Source organism: Daphnia pulex, chromosome 4 (genome assembly GCF_021134715.1).
Source record: "Daphnia pulex isolate KAP4 chromosome 4, ASM2113471v1".
In the NCBI taxonomy this organism is placed as follows: Eukaryota; Metazoa; Arthropoda; class Branchiopoda; order Diplostraca; family Daphniidae; genus Daphnia; species Daphnia pulex.
In genome coordinates, this window is record NC_060020.1 from 7,906,373 (window position 1) to 7,925,667 (window position 19,295).

General features: G+C 45.6%; 1 protein-coding gene across 1 annotated transcript; it reads right to left on the reverse strand.

Annotated features, from left to right (window-relative positions):
- Window positions 1-1,850: 1,850 nt before the first annotated feature.
- LOC124192015 lies at window positions 1,851-13,786 on the reverse strand. The gene is made up of 3 exons (XM_046585139.1): window positions 13,245-13,786; window positions 5,509-6,080; window positions 1,851-4,835 (listed from the first exon to the last, which is right to left on the reverse strand). Exons 2-3 carry the CDS (start codon window positions 5,920-5,922, stop codon window positions 2,091-2,093), a joined length of 3,159 nt encoding a protein of 1,052 aa, XP_046441095.1. The 5' UTR covers window positions 5,923-6,080; window positions 13,245-13,786; the 3' UTR covers window positions 1,851-2,090.
- Window positions 13,787-19,295: the final 5,509 nt, after the last annotated feature.

A 19,295-nucleotide genomic window follows, 5' to 3' on the forward strand; every position in this document is an offset into this window, starting at 1 on the left:
CTCTACAAAAGTCTACATGATGAACAATAGTCCACTTTCTTCTAATGGTAATTGCCAATCTCCAAATGGCCGACCTACCGAGCTCTATTATACTATACTATACTACCGCCTTCTTTTCTTTCCCCCCTTATTATTCGGCTGTTGATTGATAGAGTCATGAAGTGGTTCCTGGAATAGGAAGGTCGGACTACATGTCGAGCGGCGCCGGAATTTCACATCTATATGTACATGCGCCGGGGCATTTCTTCTCCCTCTTCAAATGTTTATGTATCTATCCAGCAGAGACGTTTTTCTTTCTTCTTCTTCTTCTCTCTCCCACTTGGGTCCCGAAGCGAAAGGATTCACGCTCCAATCGGTTATTTAATGAAGCCTATAACACCAAAATAGATTAAAGAGGAAATAAAGCGAAGAGAAAAATGAGAGGACGATTGAGATAATGTCGACAGAGGAGGGGGAGAAAAAATAAGGGAATGCCATAGAATTCTGGAATCAAAGACCGAGGCCAAAAGGAAAAAAAGAAAAAAGAAAAAAAAAAAGAATAAGCTGCCGAGGTTGTAGAAATTCATTTAACGACGTTCATTAAGCCCCGCAAACGACCAATTACGGCGGAGTTTCGGGAAGACCGGGACTTGTGTAGCGGCCCGGGAACAGCAGCAGCAGCCGCGCGGCGCTATTGCGCAAATTATTACATATAGACTCTTTTTTTCTTTTTTTCTTTCTCCAGCCCCGCTTGATGATGTCGGCTTCTGTCTGTGTCATTTATAACGCTCAGACACACACACACACGCAGCATATAGCAGTGGTTTAGACGTTGTCTGTGCGCAAGCCAAAAGTTACAAAAATAAAAATGACTTTTCCGACTCTTGGCCAAGAAATTGGAATCAAAGACAACAAAAAAAAAGAAACAAAAGTCAAAGTCTTTTTTTTTTCTCTCTCTCTCTTTTGATTGTTATGATTATTTCGACTCCAGGTGGGTATAAGTAGTTGTATACTCGTATGGAGCGCTCGTTTGTCAGGTGCGAGAAGAAAGAGAGAACAAACGTTTTTTTCTTTTCTTTTTCTTTCCCCATGAACGTCCTTTATTCACGCACTGCCGCCCCATCTCTGTGTGTGGAGGGTGTGGGCCGATGTGGCCAACTGCACGGTGGTAATGAACAACGGGTCGTTGCGGCGCGGTTGGGTTTTATTATTTCGTGCGCGGCTGCAATTATACACCAGCAGAGCTCAGCCATACAGAAGAAAGAAAGAAAAGAAAAGAAAGAAAGAAAGAAAGAAGAGCGCGGCGCAGTAAACGAAACCCACATCCGAATTGAATTGAAACAATTCCAGTAGTTGTACACGGTTACACATTCGTATACATGTATATCGCCGAGTGCAATGAAGTGGCCATCCTGTCACACTCCACAGTCCATTCCAAAAATCGTTTAACTGCTCCCCTTTTTCATTCATTTCATTTAACAAAAAGAAAAGAAAAAAGAAGATTGCCCCCACTATATAATTCGGGATAAAGTCCTAATCACACAGCACTCCCATTCCCGCTATTAAACCCGGCCCGCAGTGCTTGCCTGGAAGAAAGAAGAAAAAAAAAAGAAGAAGAAACTTGTGTGTACAACCCACACCGGGCACTATACTATCTAACAACTACTGGGCTCTTGAAATGCCTTTTGATTACATGATTGCGCACCTCCTCCGAGCCTTCAACGCCTCCCTCCCGCGTCAACGCCTCTTTTTTTCTTTTCTCTTTTTCTTTTTCTTCTTTTCACTTATTGTTTCACCAACGGCTTCATTACGCCGAGTAATGAAAGACGGACTGACAGAGAGATGATGTAAGAAATGAGCGACGAATTGCGTGACAGGGCAAAACAGACATACTGTATTATTATTATGATAATCATCTTATTTATAATATATGCAACAAATGACAGCCACAATCACGTCGGAATGTACATAGTCTATCATGACGTTGTTTGACAAAAACACACACACACTCACAAATGTTCATCGGAGATTTAAAATTCGCATATTACACGTCAACAGAACAAAAAGTAAATAAAAGAACATTTAAAAATATCAGGGGATTTCATTTGAATTTAAACGACAATTTCCAGGCCGGCGCTGGTCGTACTGCTGGTGGGAGTGCTGTACTGCACCACGGAAGGCGTGCTGTACTGATGCTCGACAGCTGCCGGGCTGGCCGACGATTTCTGACTCCGCCGGACGACGCTCAGTTCCTTGACGGTCTGACCGAGTCGCGGAGGGACGGTGCAGTAGGCGCTGTAAACATCCTGGACTCCGCCGACGGCCTGGTGGTTGTGTCGATGGGGACGCATCAAGTACTGGACCTGACCGGCCTGGGCACCGCAAACCGGAGAGCCGCCAAGTCGCTTGACGATCCGCTTGGCCGTCCCAATGGCGGCAATTGTACCTCTTGCCGTACCGGTGCCACTGGCGGCACCGGCCGGAAGCGGGCGCGGACGCGTTTGCGGCTGGTTGGCGTTGACCAGCCAAGCCTGGACGTAATTCCATGGCGACGGATCAGTATTCTCGGAGAGTAGACGCTCCATGCTCGGAATGCGGATGGAAGGCGGCCACGTCGTGTAAGTGGCGTCCGAGTCCAAACTGCTGGTCGACGATCCGTCGGTGGAGCTGCCGGACGAGGATGAAACGGACCTCCGTCCACCGGTGCACGTGACTTCCGTGTCGGACGGATAATTGGTGCTGCACATGGACGTGTCCAGTTGAGGGCGCGGGTGCTGTGTGCGGGCGCCGGAAATCTTGTGGTGACGCGACGGCAGCGTTTTAGATTTGACTCCGCTGCCCGTCGCCTTGGCCGCCGCCATCGACTGGCGTTTGCTTCGAACGCAATTGGTCAGCAGAGGATCGTGAGCTCCCAGACACTTGGCGCACCTGATTTGCAGCTGCGGTTTGCTGGCGTCCGTCTCGGCCGTCGTGAACAGGCCGTGACTCAAGCGGCCGGAAGAGTTGCGGCCGCCGCTGGTCAGCGTCCCGCTCTTGGAAATGGGGTTCTCCTTGATGAGGATGCCCATGCCGTAGTCGTCAAAGATCCGGCAGTGGCAAGCTCCTTTGGAGCCTCGAGGCCGGCAGCCGTGGTGGTTCTGATGGGCGCGGTGGCGGCGGCGATGGCGCCCGGTCGTGTGAGCCGATCGGATTCCGCTTTTGCAAACTCCTCCGCGAGCTGCGGATGAGCGAGTCGACTTGATCATCAGCGACGAGCCGAAGGAGGAATTGCGACGGACAAGTCGCGGCGTCGACGACAGAGGACAGCCGGAAAGGTAAGGCCGTTTGACCATGACATCCATCTGCTGGGCCAGAATGGCCGACGTCTTGGCCAATCCGGCCGTTCCAACGGTTTTGGCCACACGGTAAGAGTTCTGGCTGGCCGTGAACGTGCTGGGGTCCCTGAACGGACTGGCCTGGTGGCTCCTGTGCTGGACCGGCACTGGGTGAGTGCTCATGTTGACAACGGGACTGGAAGACGGGCCGCCGCTGATGGCGACGTTGTAAAGTGGAGGACTGGGACACGATCCGGATCCGCTTCCGGGTCCCAACGTCAAGGCTCCATCCATCGTGTTGGTGTTGCGGCTGTTGGACGACTCGTCGTCGCAGACACTGATGGCCCTCTCCCATGTCGTCTCCGGCGGCGGAGGTGGTGGCGGCTCCATGGGCGGATGACTGTGATTGGCCGCCATGTTGAGCGCCGCTTGAGTCAACCTGGTCGTCGTCGGCCTCGGCGGATGAACTTGAGCCACCACGGTGCGGATCTCCCGTTGCTGGGTGACAGTGCAGGGTGGAACGAAGGCGGCGGCGGCGGGTTTCAAGGAGGAGGTGTTGGATGCGGAAGAGGCGGACAAGGAAGTGGAATCGGACGTCGTGTAAGTCGTTCGGTTGGAGGTCAAAGTGGCCGACGAGCTGGACGAAGACGAGGGCGTTTCCTCATCGGGTCCTTGGGTCGAAGCCACGACACACAAGACGCCCAAAGTCAAGGCGGCGGTGCAGGTGGCCAGCGTCGTCAGACGGGCGACGGGTGGCACCAGGATGGAAGGAGGAGCGAAATGGAACCACAGGGAGAGCATTGCCGCATTCTCGACGCCACTGATGCCGTAATAAAGAGCGACGGCCACCGAACGGGGCTCACCGCCCAGTCCGACCACGTCCAACCAGGATCCAACAGCCGGAACGATGGCGGCCGGGTTGACGGCCTTGTGGCTGGCACTCCAACCCGAATGTTTGGGCTGGTAGCGCGGAGGCCAATCGAAGACCAAAAGGTAAGCCACCAGAGCTCGCCGGAAGAGCGAAACGGCCGGCGAGGGTGGGGCTGTGGCGTAGCCGGAATTGGGCAATTCCGAGGCGGAATCCTGCAGGACCAGCCACAGAAGAGTGATGCACCAATGGACACCAAAGACGATCAACGTCCAGACGTGGAATTCCGTCATAAAGACGCCGACCGCTACGGTCCGGCACCAGAGCAAGCAGATGCTCCTAACGGCCGTGATGATGCACTGATGGCCGCTGCATCCGCGTTCCTCCTTCTGTCGCAGCCGAGACGGGAAGGCCGTAATCATTTTCTCCTCGTCGGCGCATTTGACACTCGAAGTGGCCAGCGGGGGAGGCGGTTGAGGAGCCGGAGCGGCCGCAATGATGCCGCTCGTCGGCATGGAAAGGACCAGCGTCGTCAAGGCGATCGTCGTTCCAGCGACGATCAGCTGAGTGATGGCCAAGCCGATGGGGACGGCCGTCACATCCGCATTGAGCAATCCGTGCTGGTAAATGAGACACGTCTGCAACAGGAGCGAAGGCATCGTCTGCAAGTGAACCTGTCAACATCAAAATGGAAATTTAGAGTTTAGTTTAGATTTTTTTTCAAAAAAGAATTTCATTCATTCCGTTTTTTTTCTCCTTTAAAAAGAAAAAAATGTCGACAGACTTGTAACGGCCGTGCCGCCGACTTGGTCGGAATAAATAACTAAGCCGGGAATATATAATATATACTACGTATTTATATTATGATGCAAGTTTGTATTTTTTTTTGTTTTTTAGACAAGAAATCCTTTTAAGGGATGGACATAACATTTTTTTGAGTTGGTCATCGCCTGGAACTTTTTCAACAAAAATACAAGAAAACTTTTCCTTTTTATTCCCCCCTTTTCCGTCCTCTTTCCCCCCCCCCCCCACATTTTTTTGCTGGGACCATCGGCGTGTGTGTTTGTAAACTGTTGGAAGTCGAACTCTTTATGCGTTTCGTGAGGTAATAAAACCCCCTCAAATAAATATTTAAGGAACAGAAGAGAAAAAATGGTTTTTCAACACAAAAACCCAGTCGAAGAAGAACAACAACAAGTGGTGAAACTCTACAACACAGATGTGCGTGCTGCTGCAACAGGTCCGGCAGCAGTTCAGCCCAAAAGAAAATAACCCAGTGTGTCTGTCTGATAAATTTATCGTTTCTTCTTCTTTTTTAGATATTTTTTGGGGGTCTTTTGTTTTTACCTGGACGAATCTGAGGAGTGCGAACTCTCGTAAATCGGTGCGGTCATAGAGGAAGGTGAGCTTGAGGAATCGCCACACCATGCCCAGCAGTGAGAAGTGCATGACGTAACAGAGGCACTGGCCGAACCACCTGTCGGCAAAGTCGAGGCCTCGGCGGACGCCGATAATGCTGGCCGCATTGATGATGGCCACCGTGGCCGTCAGGAGAGCGGCAAGGCCGGCCGCCCATCGCGTCGTCAGCTGCCAATAATGGTGGATCAAGTAGATCTGCAGGGCCGTCTCCACGACGTGCCCTATGACCAGCAGGACGCTGATCCAGCGGTACGTGTGTTGCGGAGTGGCAGCGGCTGCCCCGGCAGCAGTCTTATTGGGTCCAGCAGCGGAAGTTGAATTGTTGTTCGTCACTTTCTTCATCTTGTTTCTTTCTTTCTTTTCCCGATGGTTAGAAAGGAGCTGGACAGAAAGGAGCGTGTCGATGATGATGTTTGATGGCGAGTCGGTGGTGTAGCGTCAGACCGCCTGAAGGGTCAGTCCAGCAGCAATCGCAGCACGATCCAGTCACGATGGATAAACTAAAATAAAAAAAGAGAGAAACAAACTGATTCATTACCACGTCGGTCGAAAGGTTTCCTCAATAAACAAAATGAAAAACAAAAAGGGGGGAACATCTTTTATCTCTGATGTAATTAGATATGGAGAAAGAAAGAGCCCGGCCGGTGCCTCGTCATTCAATCGACGGATCAGGTGGTGGTGGTGGTGGGGGGAACTTGTTTCCGTCTTGGGGCCCCTCAGCGCACAATTTCTACACGCTGTCCGTCCGTGATAGCCTTAATGGTGATGGATGCGAGTGGCTTTCTCTTAACAAGCCTTTGCGTGTCGACCATCTTTTAATAAATAAATAGGAGGCGGGCCCGCCCGCTCTATCGAATCGAACACGAGAAGGAAACCCCAAAAAGAAGAAGAAGAAGAAGAACCAAACTCAGGGACAGCACACAACGCAAACGGCCGTGTCCAGTACAAGGAATAAGGCAAATGATGAACCGGGGAAAAAAAACCCAAAAACAAACAAGCAACCACCTGTCATTACCATCAACTGCTGGGCGCTTGTGTTGTTTCAATCCCCCCTGCAGCCCCAACACTCGGCAGATGGCTGTTACATCACAGAGAGAAGGAGGAGGAGGAGGAGGCCGATGGCGGAGGGAATGAAAGCAAAGTCTTAATTTGACTTGATGATGGCCACCGCCAATTCCGAATTCCTCCGCATATTACGAGGAGAGAAAAAATATGCGCAACATCCTCCCGACCACAGAATCGCCGAAGAAGAAGAAGATGAAAAAGAAGAAAAAGAAGAGAAAGAAAGAGGGGAACTGTGAGGAACGTGGGGTGTGATGTGTGCCCGTTAAAATCAGGAATTCCTCTCTCTCTCTCTCTCTGCCAGCGCATAGCGGGGTGCCAGCAGCCAGCCTCGACCTGGCCGTTTTCTTCTCCTTTCCCAAGAGTTTCCAAAAAGCCAACAGGTGCCATCGTCTTCGTTATCCAGAAGAGAAGAGGGGGAAAGAAGAAGAAGAAGCAAAAGAAGAAGAAGAAGAAGAGGAGCATTCCGGGCTGTTGCTGTGGCTCGTCCACTGAATGTTGTACTAGATGGCTGCAGGGGTTGGCTGACGCTTCCATCACACGTGCTTTTGTGTGTGTGTGTGTGTGTTGCCATGGCCCCTCATTTCCATCATCATCGCTCTTTTATTATCTCGCAGGAGATGAGGGAGGGCGAGAAAGTCTCCTGCTCACAAGTGGTCATCATCAACGAATGAAGAAACAATACATCTAATCCGAAAAGAAGGTGTCGGACAGCTTCCCGGCTACCGTTATTACACGGAACTGTCACTTTTGTCGTACGCGCGGACCTGATGAATTAATGACCCTCATCCTCCGCCGCAGCTCTTCTTCTTCCTCCTACCATCTTATACTCTACAGCCCAGCGTTTCGCCCCTTTTGTTGTTGTTGTGGTTTTTCTTTTTTGTAAAAATATTTTTATTTTGCTTTCAATTTTGGTTTTTCTGCTGACTCAACATCCCGCCATGAATCTTCATCTCCTTTTTATCACGGCAGTTGGTTAGTTTCGTTTGTTATGTCGACTTCTTCTTTTTTTTTCAGAGTCGATTGAAAAATGTGGTTGTTCGAGACATCGGGTCGAGTGGATTATGTATGAGAAACTCGTAAGGTTTCCTCAAGGGAAATTTTATACAAAAGGCCCAGTCAAAATAGTGACTCGAGGAGCAGGGGGGTTGTTATTCTTACACGGGGTTGCGTATGTAGATACCAACAACTAAAACTATAACAAAACCAGAAGAGAAAAAAAATGTTCATCTTTTTTTCTACCAAGGGAGAAATGAGGAAAAGTCGTAAAAAGAAGAAAAAAAAACTCGAAATTTTGGTGAGATGAACTTGGACGAGCAACAGGGCCCGCTGGCCATCCGCGTAAGTCTCTATTTTCTTCTCCAATTTTATACACCAGCGGATAGTCTTGTGTTTTTACGTGAACACGGACACGGAAATAGTTGCGTTGTATATTCTTGGAAAAAAGGAAAAAAAAAAACAGGAGATGGAAAAGTTCTATTTTTCCCCTCATGCAGCAGCTGAATGGACGTGGGGTCTGCTGACGATGGCGCGGCCTTTTTTATGTGGCAAAGAAAAAGAAACGAGGCAACCACAGGTGGACATATCGTAAACGTCTGGGCATCAGCTCTCGACTTGGGAATAAGAAAGATGCTGTGTGTGTGTTTGTGTGTCGCTTTGATTGATCGAATCTAATTGGGCGAAGGTGTTGTTCGCCTTGTCGAGCAAGACCGACCACTTTGTATATTTGGTGGCGCAGGTTGTTGTCCTTCGTGACACACGCAATCGATTCGATTTCTGGGGTCCGACTCGTCTTATATTATTCCCTCGACCCCTTGTATCTCCTTTTTCCTTCTCTTTTTGGGGTTTTTGTTTTGTTGTTTTTGTTGTTTTTAATCCCGTCTCTCCTTTTTTTTATTTTTAAAGCTTTGCCCAGCTGTGGCTGTTTTACTAGACGCTCTTGTATCTAATCGTGTACGGAACGGAGGAGAAGAATCCGGCCGGTTGATCAATGATTCAATGTCAACGTGCGGGAGAGAGACCCATGTTATAAACAATCGCCGCCGCTACGGCCGACGACGTGCAAGACAAGCAAAGACAACAAACCAGTTTCTCCTTTTGGTCAGCGCCAACATTTCGAATTATTTTTTCAAAAATCAAAAGAAGAAAAGAAAAAGAAAAGAAAACTAAAAGAAAAGGAAATTCTTTTGAACCGATTTCTTTCTTTTTGATTATTAATTTTTGATTGTTATTATTATTCCAAGGAGACGGGACGGGGGGACGACCAGATGTAAGTTTTCCGCTGGCAATGTCAAGAATGCGCTTATGCAAATGACCGAGAAAGAAATCAGAAGAGTCGCGACTCGTCAGATAATATTGACAGGCCACAGAGGCACGTCAATCAAATTCGACGTTGGCTCCGACTCTAAATATTTATTGACAAGCACAAATCGGCATTAGCATAAATAACCCATCGCCGTGAATATCAAATGATGCATGGCCAAGCAAATATTAATCAGGAAGGCAAACAAAAATGGCCACTTTTTCAAAAGAGCATTGGCAGCGACTATTATAGAGCCATTTGTTGTCTAATCACGGTCGGCCATCCATTTGTGGCTCAGGTTTCGTCCTCTTCCTTTTTGTCTCTTCTATCAATAGCGACGACATTCTATTTCTATAAGATACTACACAACATCCAGCAAGTGGCCTGGCAGCTGTGACGCAAGAGAATGAACTGACAGTCGAGGAATAAATTCGACGGCGTATTATATTCTTCTTCCCCACCTTCCTGGCCAACAGCGAATGAATATCTCCGATTTATTAGTAAGAAGAAGAAGAAGAAGAAGAGGCGCGTTTCTTTCAGCTATTCAAACAGACGGACAATCGCGTCCTTGCCGCCGCTCCTCTCTGAGCTGCTGCTGTCTTCCTCCATTATTCGAATCGAGTCGGAGCTGTTATTTTGTTAGTACGACTTGTTCTTCTCTTCTGCCGAATCGAGTAGATATGCCTGCCCGAGTCATTGGATGTAAATCAACAACAAGAGGAGGACCTGCTGGAAGAACCTTGAAGTGGGAACAAAAGGAGAAGAAGAAGAAGAAATTCTCTCGAGAGGAGAGTCAACATTGCAGCAAACGACAAGACCCCGAACAAGAGAATGCAGCAGCCCCAAGAGGGTGAGGACCTTTTTTTTTATTTTTTTTATTTTTTTTTTTTTTTTTTTTTTTTGTCTATTTCTGACTCTCTTCTTCTTTTCCACCGTTTGAATCGAATCAGCCAAACGAAGAAAAAGAAAAAGATGGAATATTTTTACAGGTGCGCTAGCTCTCTGGCTTGGCTCGGCTCTGCCTGTGGCTGCGCTCAACAGTTCCAATTGTTCAGAGCCGCTCAGCTGGACCACCACCCCCGGTTCGTCTCTCTCTCTCTCTCTATTCTCCGGCTATACATCATCATGCCCAGGCGAGATCCTATAACCACGACGGTGGTGGTGGCGTATGTGCTGTAATAATAAATAGTCAACCGCTTCCATGTGCGCGCGGGTCGAGTTGAAATGGAAAGAAAGAAATTCTTCCTGTACTGCACCGAGCTGCCGGAATCAAAAGAGAGCCAAATCGTGGAAAAGAATCAGTGAGACACAACAGGAAAGAAGGTGGGAAGAAGAAGAAGCAGAAGGGTACAGAACTTTTTTCTTTTGGGGAGGAGTTTCAAGAGAGACCCAGCAGCAATTCAAAAGGACAGGTGTGACAATATCCAAAGGAGAGAATTCCTCTCCTCAACCGTTACCAGCTAAGAAAAAAGGATAAAAAAAGAAAAAGAAGAAGAAGGTAAAAAGAAAATAACGCGGACACAACGTGGGACTGGAAAATGTTTGAGGGGAGTTTATCAAACGGAAACGAGTTAAAGAGTAGTAAAAGGACACGCAGAGAAAAAGAAAAGAAAAAAAAACCAAATGAAATAAAAGAGCTAGTTATGTACAACACACTGTGTGTGCGCGTACAAAACGGCTTATAGATTATTAGACACACAAACTGCTACCAACTAACAGAGTTTTCCTCCACTTCTCCCGTGTGTGTGTGCTGGAGACGAGTTTCAGAGAAGAAGGCCCTTTTTTGAATCGTACATGTCTATAAAATAGGGGAAAAAAAACATTTTTACACCAAGAAAGAGAGAGAGAAAAACAGTCGGGAGAAGAGGAAAATGTCTGCCGTGAGCGATTCGTAAAGGAAAGAAAATAGGGAGTTTTTTTTTTAATAAAAAAAGGTAAAAAAGAAAAAGAGAGAGAGATGGCAGGGGGTCTCCTGTCCACTTGGCAACGTCCGTGGAAATACCTTTGTCATAAGCGCTCGGCTATATAGAGGCAACATATTTCCCTTCAACTTTTTTTTTTGTTTAAAATAAAAGTTTGAAACAAAAAAAAAGGTAAAAAGAAGGAGGCTCTCCTTCTTCGTCTCCTTTAAATGTTGGCCCTTATAGGCAGAGAAAGATGAAAGGGAACTAAAAAAAAAGTAAGAAGAAGAAGAAGTACCTAAAGAAAAGGAAGGAAACAATACACAAGAAGAAAAAGAAGGTCTCTGCTCTTCTATTTTTCTGGTTGCTGGACAATCGATACGTTCGATCGAAACCTGTCGATCCGAACTCGCTCGCTCCATTCGGATTTTTCTCTTTCACAACTGCACTTGGTCCTTTTTCTTTTTCTCTCGTTGGCCCCCGACAACCAAATGGGGGTACCCCCTATTTAGATGTGTTTTTTTTTTTACCTGGTTAAAGTGCAGTAGTAGAGTACACTTAACGACATCCAGCAACATCAGTTTTTTTTTGGAAGGGGGAGGGGGGAATCGGTCGCGCGCTGGCCAGAAGGAAATCTACAGCGGCGGGGATCTCTTCCAGGGCTCTTTCCATCTTGGGCAATGAGAGGAAAACTCGTAAATCCTAATTTGCGCGACTGATTCAATTATTATAGCTCCGAGGTATACACTAGTGCCAGTAATATGAGCGAGTGAGAGATGGTGAAAACACACGCTAGCGCATGCAGTCAGTCAGAAGAAGAAGAAGAAAAAGATAAATGTGGTGTGTGTATGTGTGTAGACGAAGAAGAAGAAGAAGAAGAAGAAAAAGAAGAAAAAGAAGAAAAAGATATAGAAGGAACTTGGAGAGGAGGGAACATAAGGATAGAGATAAGCTCCGGAATGTTATTTTTATTTTCTTCTTCTTCTTCTTCTTCTTCTTCTTCTCTGTGTATAGTTTCTGGGCTGGTGGTGTCTATAGTAGAGAGAGAGAGGGGCCAACCATCACGGTGTTCCGGATAGGTGCGCCGCAAGGTCGAGACCTTCGACATATGCACCGGAGCGCATATAGAGAAAGATAGAGAAGAGTCGTTACACGGTACGACACACAGAAAACAAGAGTCCGAGGAATCAAAACTGCTGGCGAGAAAAAAAAATAACTGGACACCATTTTTTGTTGTGGGGAGAACGGAAAAAGAAAAAAGTTATCCACGAAAAGTATATGAGATGACGTGTGATTGGCAGCTGAGGAGCAGAAGGGGATACCACCCCCTCAGGTACACACATAGTACTACAACATCTGACAACAAAATATCTATATATTATATATATAGGGTAAGATATATATATATATATTTCTCTTTAAATAATTCCCCTTCGAATGTCTTTTCGACTTTGTTTTCTTCCAGGGGGAAGAAGACGAAACAAAAATACCAAAAAATACCAAAACAAAAAAAAGCGGATGGAGATTATAAGGTCCAGCCGAAAAAAGACAGGAGGACACACTATCTCTGATACATGTTATGATTTACAAGGGGAGAAATAAGGTCTGAACCCCGTTTTTATTTTTGAGCAGATGGAAAATAAAGATAAAAGACTCGACTGGAGGGGGGAATTTATTTATTTATTATTTCTCGGTTACGCCGCTTAATGTCGTCCGCCAGAGCTGGACATTGAACATTTCGCATGGCATAGAAAAAAAAAGACAAATTTCCATCTTTCCAGAGATAGATAACCCGCGCGTCGATTTTTCCTATATAAGCTCCAAAAAAAAGGGAGGAGAAGGTATACACAGGATTTTACCTGTGGAGAAATTTTTTCCCCCCGACCGTTTAAACGTTTGCGCACGCGGGGGCGTTATTGGGGATAGTAAGAAAAAGAAAATAAATCTAAAACATTTTTTTCTTTTCTTTCTTCTCATCTTTTCCCTTTTCTTTTCTCTTTTTCTTCTTCTTTTTTCTCCTTTCTGTGTTTTTGTTTTAATTTGTTTTTACGATCTCAACGGACTCTGAGGAACTAGACATTCCTTGGCTGCTGGCTATTGGCGCTCGCGCTGAACGACCGGGGCGCACGCGTTGTCAAACATGGAACGAACGAACGAACGCGCTTTCAGCCTCTCTCTCTTTTTCCTTTCCATCTCTCTCTTATAGGCATGCCGGGAATGATGCTGCGCAATACATATACGCAGTTATGACGAAGGCTTTCACTCATTCAAAGCCAAGGCCCAACAACATGCCACACATAGAGCTATGCTGCCGGCTGCCCAGCGAATAAACCGGCGATAGACACACTCGAAAAAGCAAAACAAAAAAAGAACAACGTCGTTTGTTTGTGTTTCTTTACCTGTTGATCGGTGGTAGCCCGCATGAGGTAGCCGGGTGAGCCAATGTTCACCGGCGGACGATTGACAATTGTTGCGTTTGTCTTTTCTGGTTGGTTTTTAATCCAAAATAAAAGAGGTGATGAACGATAGGGAACGGGATGAGATTAGGCAATCTCGACTCGGCGCATGTTTTCTTACTAACCACCACTTACAAAAAACACCACCCGTCTAACCCTGACGCAGGAATTCACTTTCACGCTCACGTTTTGGTTTCCCCAACAGGTTATGTTAGCAATTAAACAATTGGCGAGTCTCGATTTCTTGTTGGCACTGAACTGTCTCTTTTCTTTTTTTGCTTTTCTGGCTTGTCAAAATTTCTTTTTCAAAAATGTCAGAGAGATTGAAAATCAAATGGAATGTGTTTGAGTTATTTTCGTTCGAGAGTTTAGACGAAATGTTTCGAGTTGAAGGAGCGACTGGGAAGGCGCATGCTGACGGGGCGGTAGTGTGTCCCCAACTGACTGGCTCTGGACCACCTCTTCCACGTTTTCTATCTTTTTCTTTCTAGACTCTAGAGACTGGGCCCAGCAGAGAGAGAAGTTCGCCCTCCCCGGTTCCTCTTACTCCCCCCCCCCTTCTTCTTTTACCTTCGGCTCTCTGACAGACTCCGCCCCCTTTCCCGATACCTGGACGCACACATTCACATCCACAATATCTACTCGGGCGCTCTTCTATTTATCATCTCATTCTTCCTCCTCCTTCTTCTCCTTTCCTTCTTTTCTTCTTTTCATTCGTTATTTTTTCTTTTTCTCTTCTTTTTCTTTTCGTTTTTGGCCTTTTGGCCTTCAATCCCACCAGGAGGACGGCAGCAGCAGCAGCAGTTGATAGTGCGGCCCATATCTTTCGCCGTCAAAGACCCACTGCGACGACGACAAGGACGCGCTTCTTCTTCTACGGAAGAATTAAAATCCAGGACCCATTTTAATACGCCGAAAAAGAGAAGAAGAAGAAACAAAATATAAAACCCCGAAATTTTTCTTTTCCTGAATTTTGTTTTTGTCGATTCTGCGGAATGTCGGGGCCCAGCACTTCGGCTGCCTGGAAAAAACTAACGTGTCCTGGATGGCTGGCCTACATCACGAGGCCATTTCAAATGTTTTATATCTATCTATATCGAAATCTTGGATAAAAAGAGCTGTGAGAGAGCTGGAGGAGAACATATAAGAAGAAGAAGAAGAAGAAAAAAGGAGATTCGGAGCTGACTGGATGTGGTATATAACGTGAGCTGCTGCTATGTATAAGATAAGATAGGTTCTTTTTTTTTTCTTCTTCTTCTTCTTCTATTTTTTCGCCGGTTCTCTTTCTCTCTCCCTACTTACGTATTTATACACCCCACGTCGAGAAATATCTACACAACACACGCAGACAAGAGAGAAAGAGAGAGAGAGAGAAAATGAAAATGGCGATGTATAGATGGCAAGTCACTCATGCCAGCCCGCAGCCATATTTTGCCAGTCGGTTTCACTGCTGCGATGATAATAATAATGACGATAATAACAATAATAACAAGATTGCAGAAGCAGAGCAGAAAAAAAAACTGCGTTGATTCACAAAAGAAAAAGAAAAAACAGACGATAATATTCGATGGATTTAGATTTGTGTGGAATGTTTTTTGAAAAAAAACTGAGCTCTCCATTTCTTATCTCTGTATCTGCTTTTTCTTCTTTTTTTTCCCCTCCCGAGATTTCCTACCGAGTCTGTTGTAGTACGTATCTGCGCATTTGTGCGAGCGTGAGCGGGACCGAGGGCCCACCCTTCGTGCGTTCCAATCTCACGGGCTCCCTTAACTGGCCGCACGTCAGTTTTTCTTTCTGGTTTATTATTTGTATTAAATTTGGGGGATATAGCGCGCAACAGTTTGCCTTTCACGGCGATCCAGAGAGGCGAGAGTGGTCGAAACGTTGGACGAAATTTGCATGCCAAGGCAAAAGCGAGAGTAGAGCCAGAGAGACACAGGATCTGATTTCCACCAATCTGTCACTCACGGTGTATAAATGTTGTTTTTTTTATTCTTTTACTTTTTTACCTTTTTTGCTTTTGTTTCACGGCTGATGAAGACTTTCCATTCTTTTTAGCGCTTTATTTTCTTGTTTGTCTGTTAAAGGGCGTTCCGTCAGTGCGACCAACAACAGCTCTCTCTCTCTCTCTCTATTACAGCGCGCTTTCGGGTTGTTATCTTTACCTCGGAGGTTGCAGCAGCAGCAGCAGCAGTGTTGTACAGCACTCGATGCTTTTTACCTTGTTTAGCGCCAGCGCAAAGTGGGGAATTAAAAGCCAATGATCCCGCGCATTTGTGTACAATACAGAAACGGAAATCCGTGACCGTTTTATTTCGTTTGGTTCATTCGTCTTTTCGGCTGAAAGTGCGCGCTACCACAAGGGAGTGATAGCCAGACAAGGCGAGAGATTACAAATGTACTAACCGAAAAAATATTAAAAATGTCCATTGAAGGAGCTGAGCTGAAACTAGAGAGAAGATTATCCCATCGACCTTTTTTGTTTTTTTGTTTTTGTTTTTCCTTTGAATTCCGGTGTTGATGTTGATAAGGTTCACCCATCCGAGTTTGAAGAAAAGGAACTTTGGACATCCACGACCGAATCAAAGTCGCAAGAGACGAAAACACGAAAACAAAAATGTTCAATCGAATTGACACGCCCGTCCACGACTTTATTCACTTGTCATAACAACCAGTGTGCCAACATCACGTCACACTTGCAAACGGATCAAAGGAGACCGATTTGAAAAGAAAAAAACGACGAAATGCCATGCACAACCAGCAACACCAGCCGCTGAAGAGTCGACGGTTTAGCCACCGCCGTGATGAGGCAGAGAAAAGACTAGGCGGCGCGTGCTCGTAACGTCTTCATATGTTGCGCGTATAGAAAGTGAGGATTTTTCGGGACAAATGAGATCAAAATACAAGAAAGAAGAAGAATGGAATGAAAGGGATAAAAATAAAAGACACTGGCGGAATGAAAGAACGAGGCTCTTATATATACGCAGTAAATTAAGTTTTATGCTGATGGTTTCGAACGAGGCTGGAAGGAAAAGTTATTCTTGTGAAGAACAAGACGCCGAGTTCTTCTCTTTCCACTTCCAACATCTTTTTTTTTTCTTTCTCTTGTGATTCTAATAAATCCCGCACGCTAAATGGAAAGGTATTCTCTTATGGAAATGGGTCTTCATCACTGTTATATTGTACGCAACCAAGCAACTGTTGCATCGTTTTCTTTTCTTTTTTCTTTTCTTTTTTTTTGTTTTTTTCCATAAGCCGATAAAAGAAGAAAAACATTTCTTTGGTCCTTATATATTATTTTAAGTGCTATGTATATAAAACCCAGGTAGCTTTCCGGGGCCAATTATATGATACAGGGAGAGAGAAAAAAAAGTGTTTCCCCCCACCCACCTGAAGAAAAAAAAACCCTGCACACACATACTAAAAGATAGATGCACACCTCTTTAACCCCCCCTCCCTCTCTACAACCCCCTAATGCTATATATATACTATATATGTTGCTGGTGGATATAGTCCCATCATTCCACCTCTCTCTCTCTCTCTCTCTCTGGGCACACGGCCGTTTAATGCCACAGCCGTGTGGCAATCACTATAAAATAACCGGGGCCGGAGATAGAGGAGTGTATAGACTTTTTAGGGTCCGCTGCTGCTGGGTTGCTGGTGTTTTGTGAAGGAGGAGAGAAGCAACCACACCACTGCTACTAGACACCACACTAATCATGATTATCACAATAGTGCGGATGATTGCAGGTTAACAAGGTGTCACACTTACACTCCCACAAAGCGGCTGGATTTTTTTTTATTTTCCTAAATCTAATTTCTTTTTAAAAATAATAATTTCAACCTTGTACAATTTTTATCTTGATTTTTATGTAAGAAGAAAAAAGAGGCGAATAAAAACTCTTGGGTTTCACGCTGTACTTGAGATGAGGGCATAGCCGTTTAATTATTCTGAAATTTAGAGTAGCCGGAGAAGGGTCCGTCCCGTCTCACCTGGCGAGTGACGCTTGTCCAAAGAAAAGTCAAAGAAGACAAATTTGCATACAACCTAGTTTCGAATTATATCAAAAATGTATATTCTTTTGGGTTGGTTTCCTTGTTGTGTTGTTTTGGCTGACGGGAGAAGACAAACAAAAAAAAAATGTCGTTGGCTGCTCCCAATTGTCCCCGCTTATTTAAAGAAAGAATAAAAATAACTTCTTCTTCTTCTTCTTCTTCAATTCTCCCATTCTTAGCGTGTTTCTACGCCTCGTATCCCGAAAAAGAAGAAAGGGGAAAGACAGAGGAGTTGATACATTTCGTCTTATCTGAGTTGTACACATCAGGAAATGCCAAGAGGAGAGCCCCAAAAAAATGTTGAACAACAAAAAAGAGTTCGACACGGGTGGGAGAGCCTGTGTCATGTTTTTGTGTCTCTTTGAAAATTAAAAGGACGTTTCCTTGATTCTCTTTTTTCTTCTTCTTCTCCTTTCCGTCTCTGATTTATTTATGTATTTATTTATTTAGCTGTGCATATCTCATTCCTTATCTTAACCGACCTCCACTCCAACTGCCACCTATATAGCTATACACCACCACCACCTGCGCTTGTGCACACGCATTATATGGTCCTTCCAAACAGTCTCTTTTCTTTCTCTTGGCCATTTATAACTTATCCGGGAGAAGAAGAAAAAAAGAATAAAGTTGCGGGAACTATTTATACAAATTTTTTGTTTTTTAAAAAAAGCTCCTCGCTGTGACTTATCGATTCGGCTTTCCCCGCTCGATTTGTTATTGAGCCAACGCAACAGCAGGGGAGGGGGCGGGGACAAAGGGGGTCGCAACAGACCATGGAAACAAGGAAAAAGAGTCCTATACACATTATTGTTGTTGTTGTTGTTGCTGTTGTATCTTGGGATATAGCTCAAACTGGCCGGATGGATGGATGGCCAAAGCTCAAACTCTCTCTAGCGCGTCTGGCACCTCCACCGACCGGCACGGTCCCGGCTGGGATGCGCGTTTAGCCAGTTGGGGGACGGTTGATTGATGTCGATGAGGTTGGAAGAAGGAGGACTCCAAGTCTAAGCGGGCCAGCAGAAGGAGGAGGAGGATTTACGACGAGTGAATGGGACAAGTTGGTCCGACCCATCGCTCGAGTTGAGCATTCGAATCACGCGCCAAAGCTTTTCCGGTCGTCCCAGCTCACACACACACGCCGGGTAGTACAAATGGCCAAACAACAATAACAACAACAATAAGAAATAAGAGTTGAGAGAATACAATCAGCTCAGAGGGGACCTAAAGGGACCAGGAAATACAAGAACCCCAAAAGAAACGTTTTCTTTTTTCTTTTTTTTTCTATCCCCCCCCAACAACAATTCTTCTTCTTCTTCTTCTTCTTCTTCTTCTTCTTCTTCTTCTGGTGTTGGAGGTTGATGTATTCAAACTGCCTCATCGGTGCCTCGCAGCTAAGCAGTGACAATGTATTATAGAGCCCCACCACCGAGACACCAACACCAACCGAAACAGCCACAGCCAGTCACACAAGCACAACACACTCGCAATAGACAAGAAGAAGAAGAAGAAGAAGAAGAGTCTTTCTTTTCTTTTCTTCTTCTTCTTATAAATGGTTTGGGAACTGGCTGCTTACAGGCCATCAGTGAGAAAAGAAGGGACCCCGAATTTCTGCCGGGCTGAGCCAGCATTTTGTCTATACACTGGGCTGAAAGAAGAAGGAGAGAAAAAAAAAAGACTCTCGTCTTCAAGGTGTTTGTGTGTGTGCGAGTGTAACCCTGGACGATTGTATTTATACACACATATATATAGCTGACGGTCACCCGGGTGGACCCAAGGACTTGTTCTTACACACACTTTTAGGTTTTTAAAGAGACGAGAGAGAAATAACTCGAAGAAAAAGCGAGAGAATTCGGGAAAAGAATAGGCTCGGCTATATGGGGGCGAAGAGAGTTTGATGGAAGAAGAAGAAGAAGAAGAAGAATGAAAGAGAGATAGAGG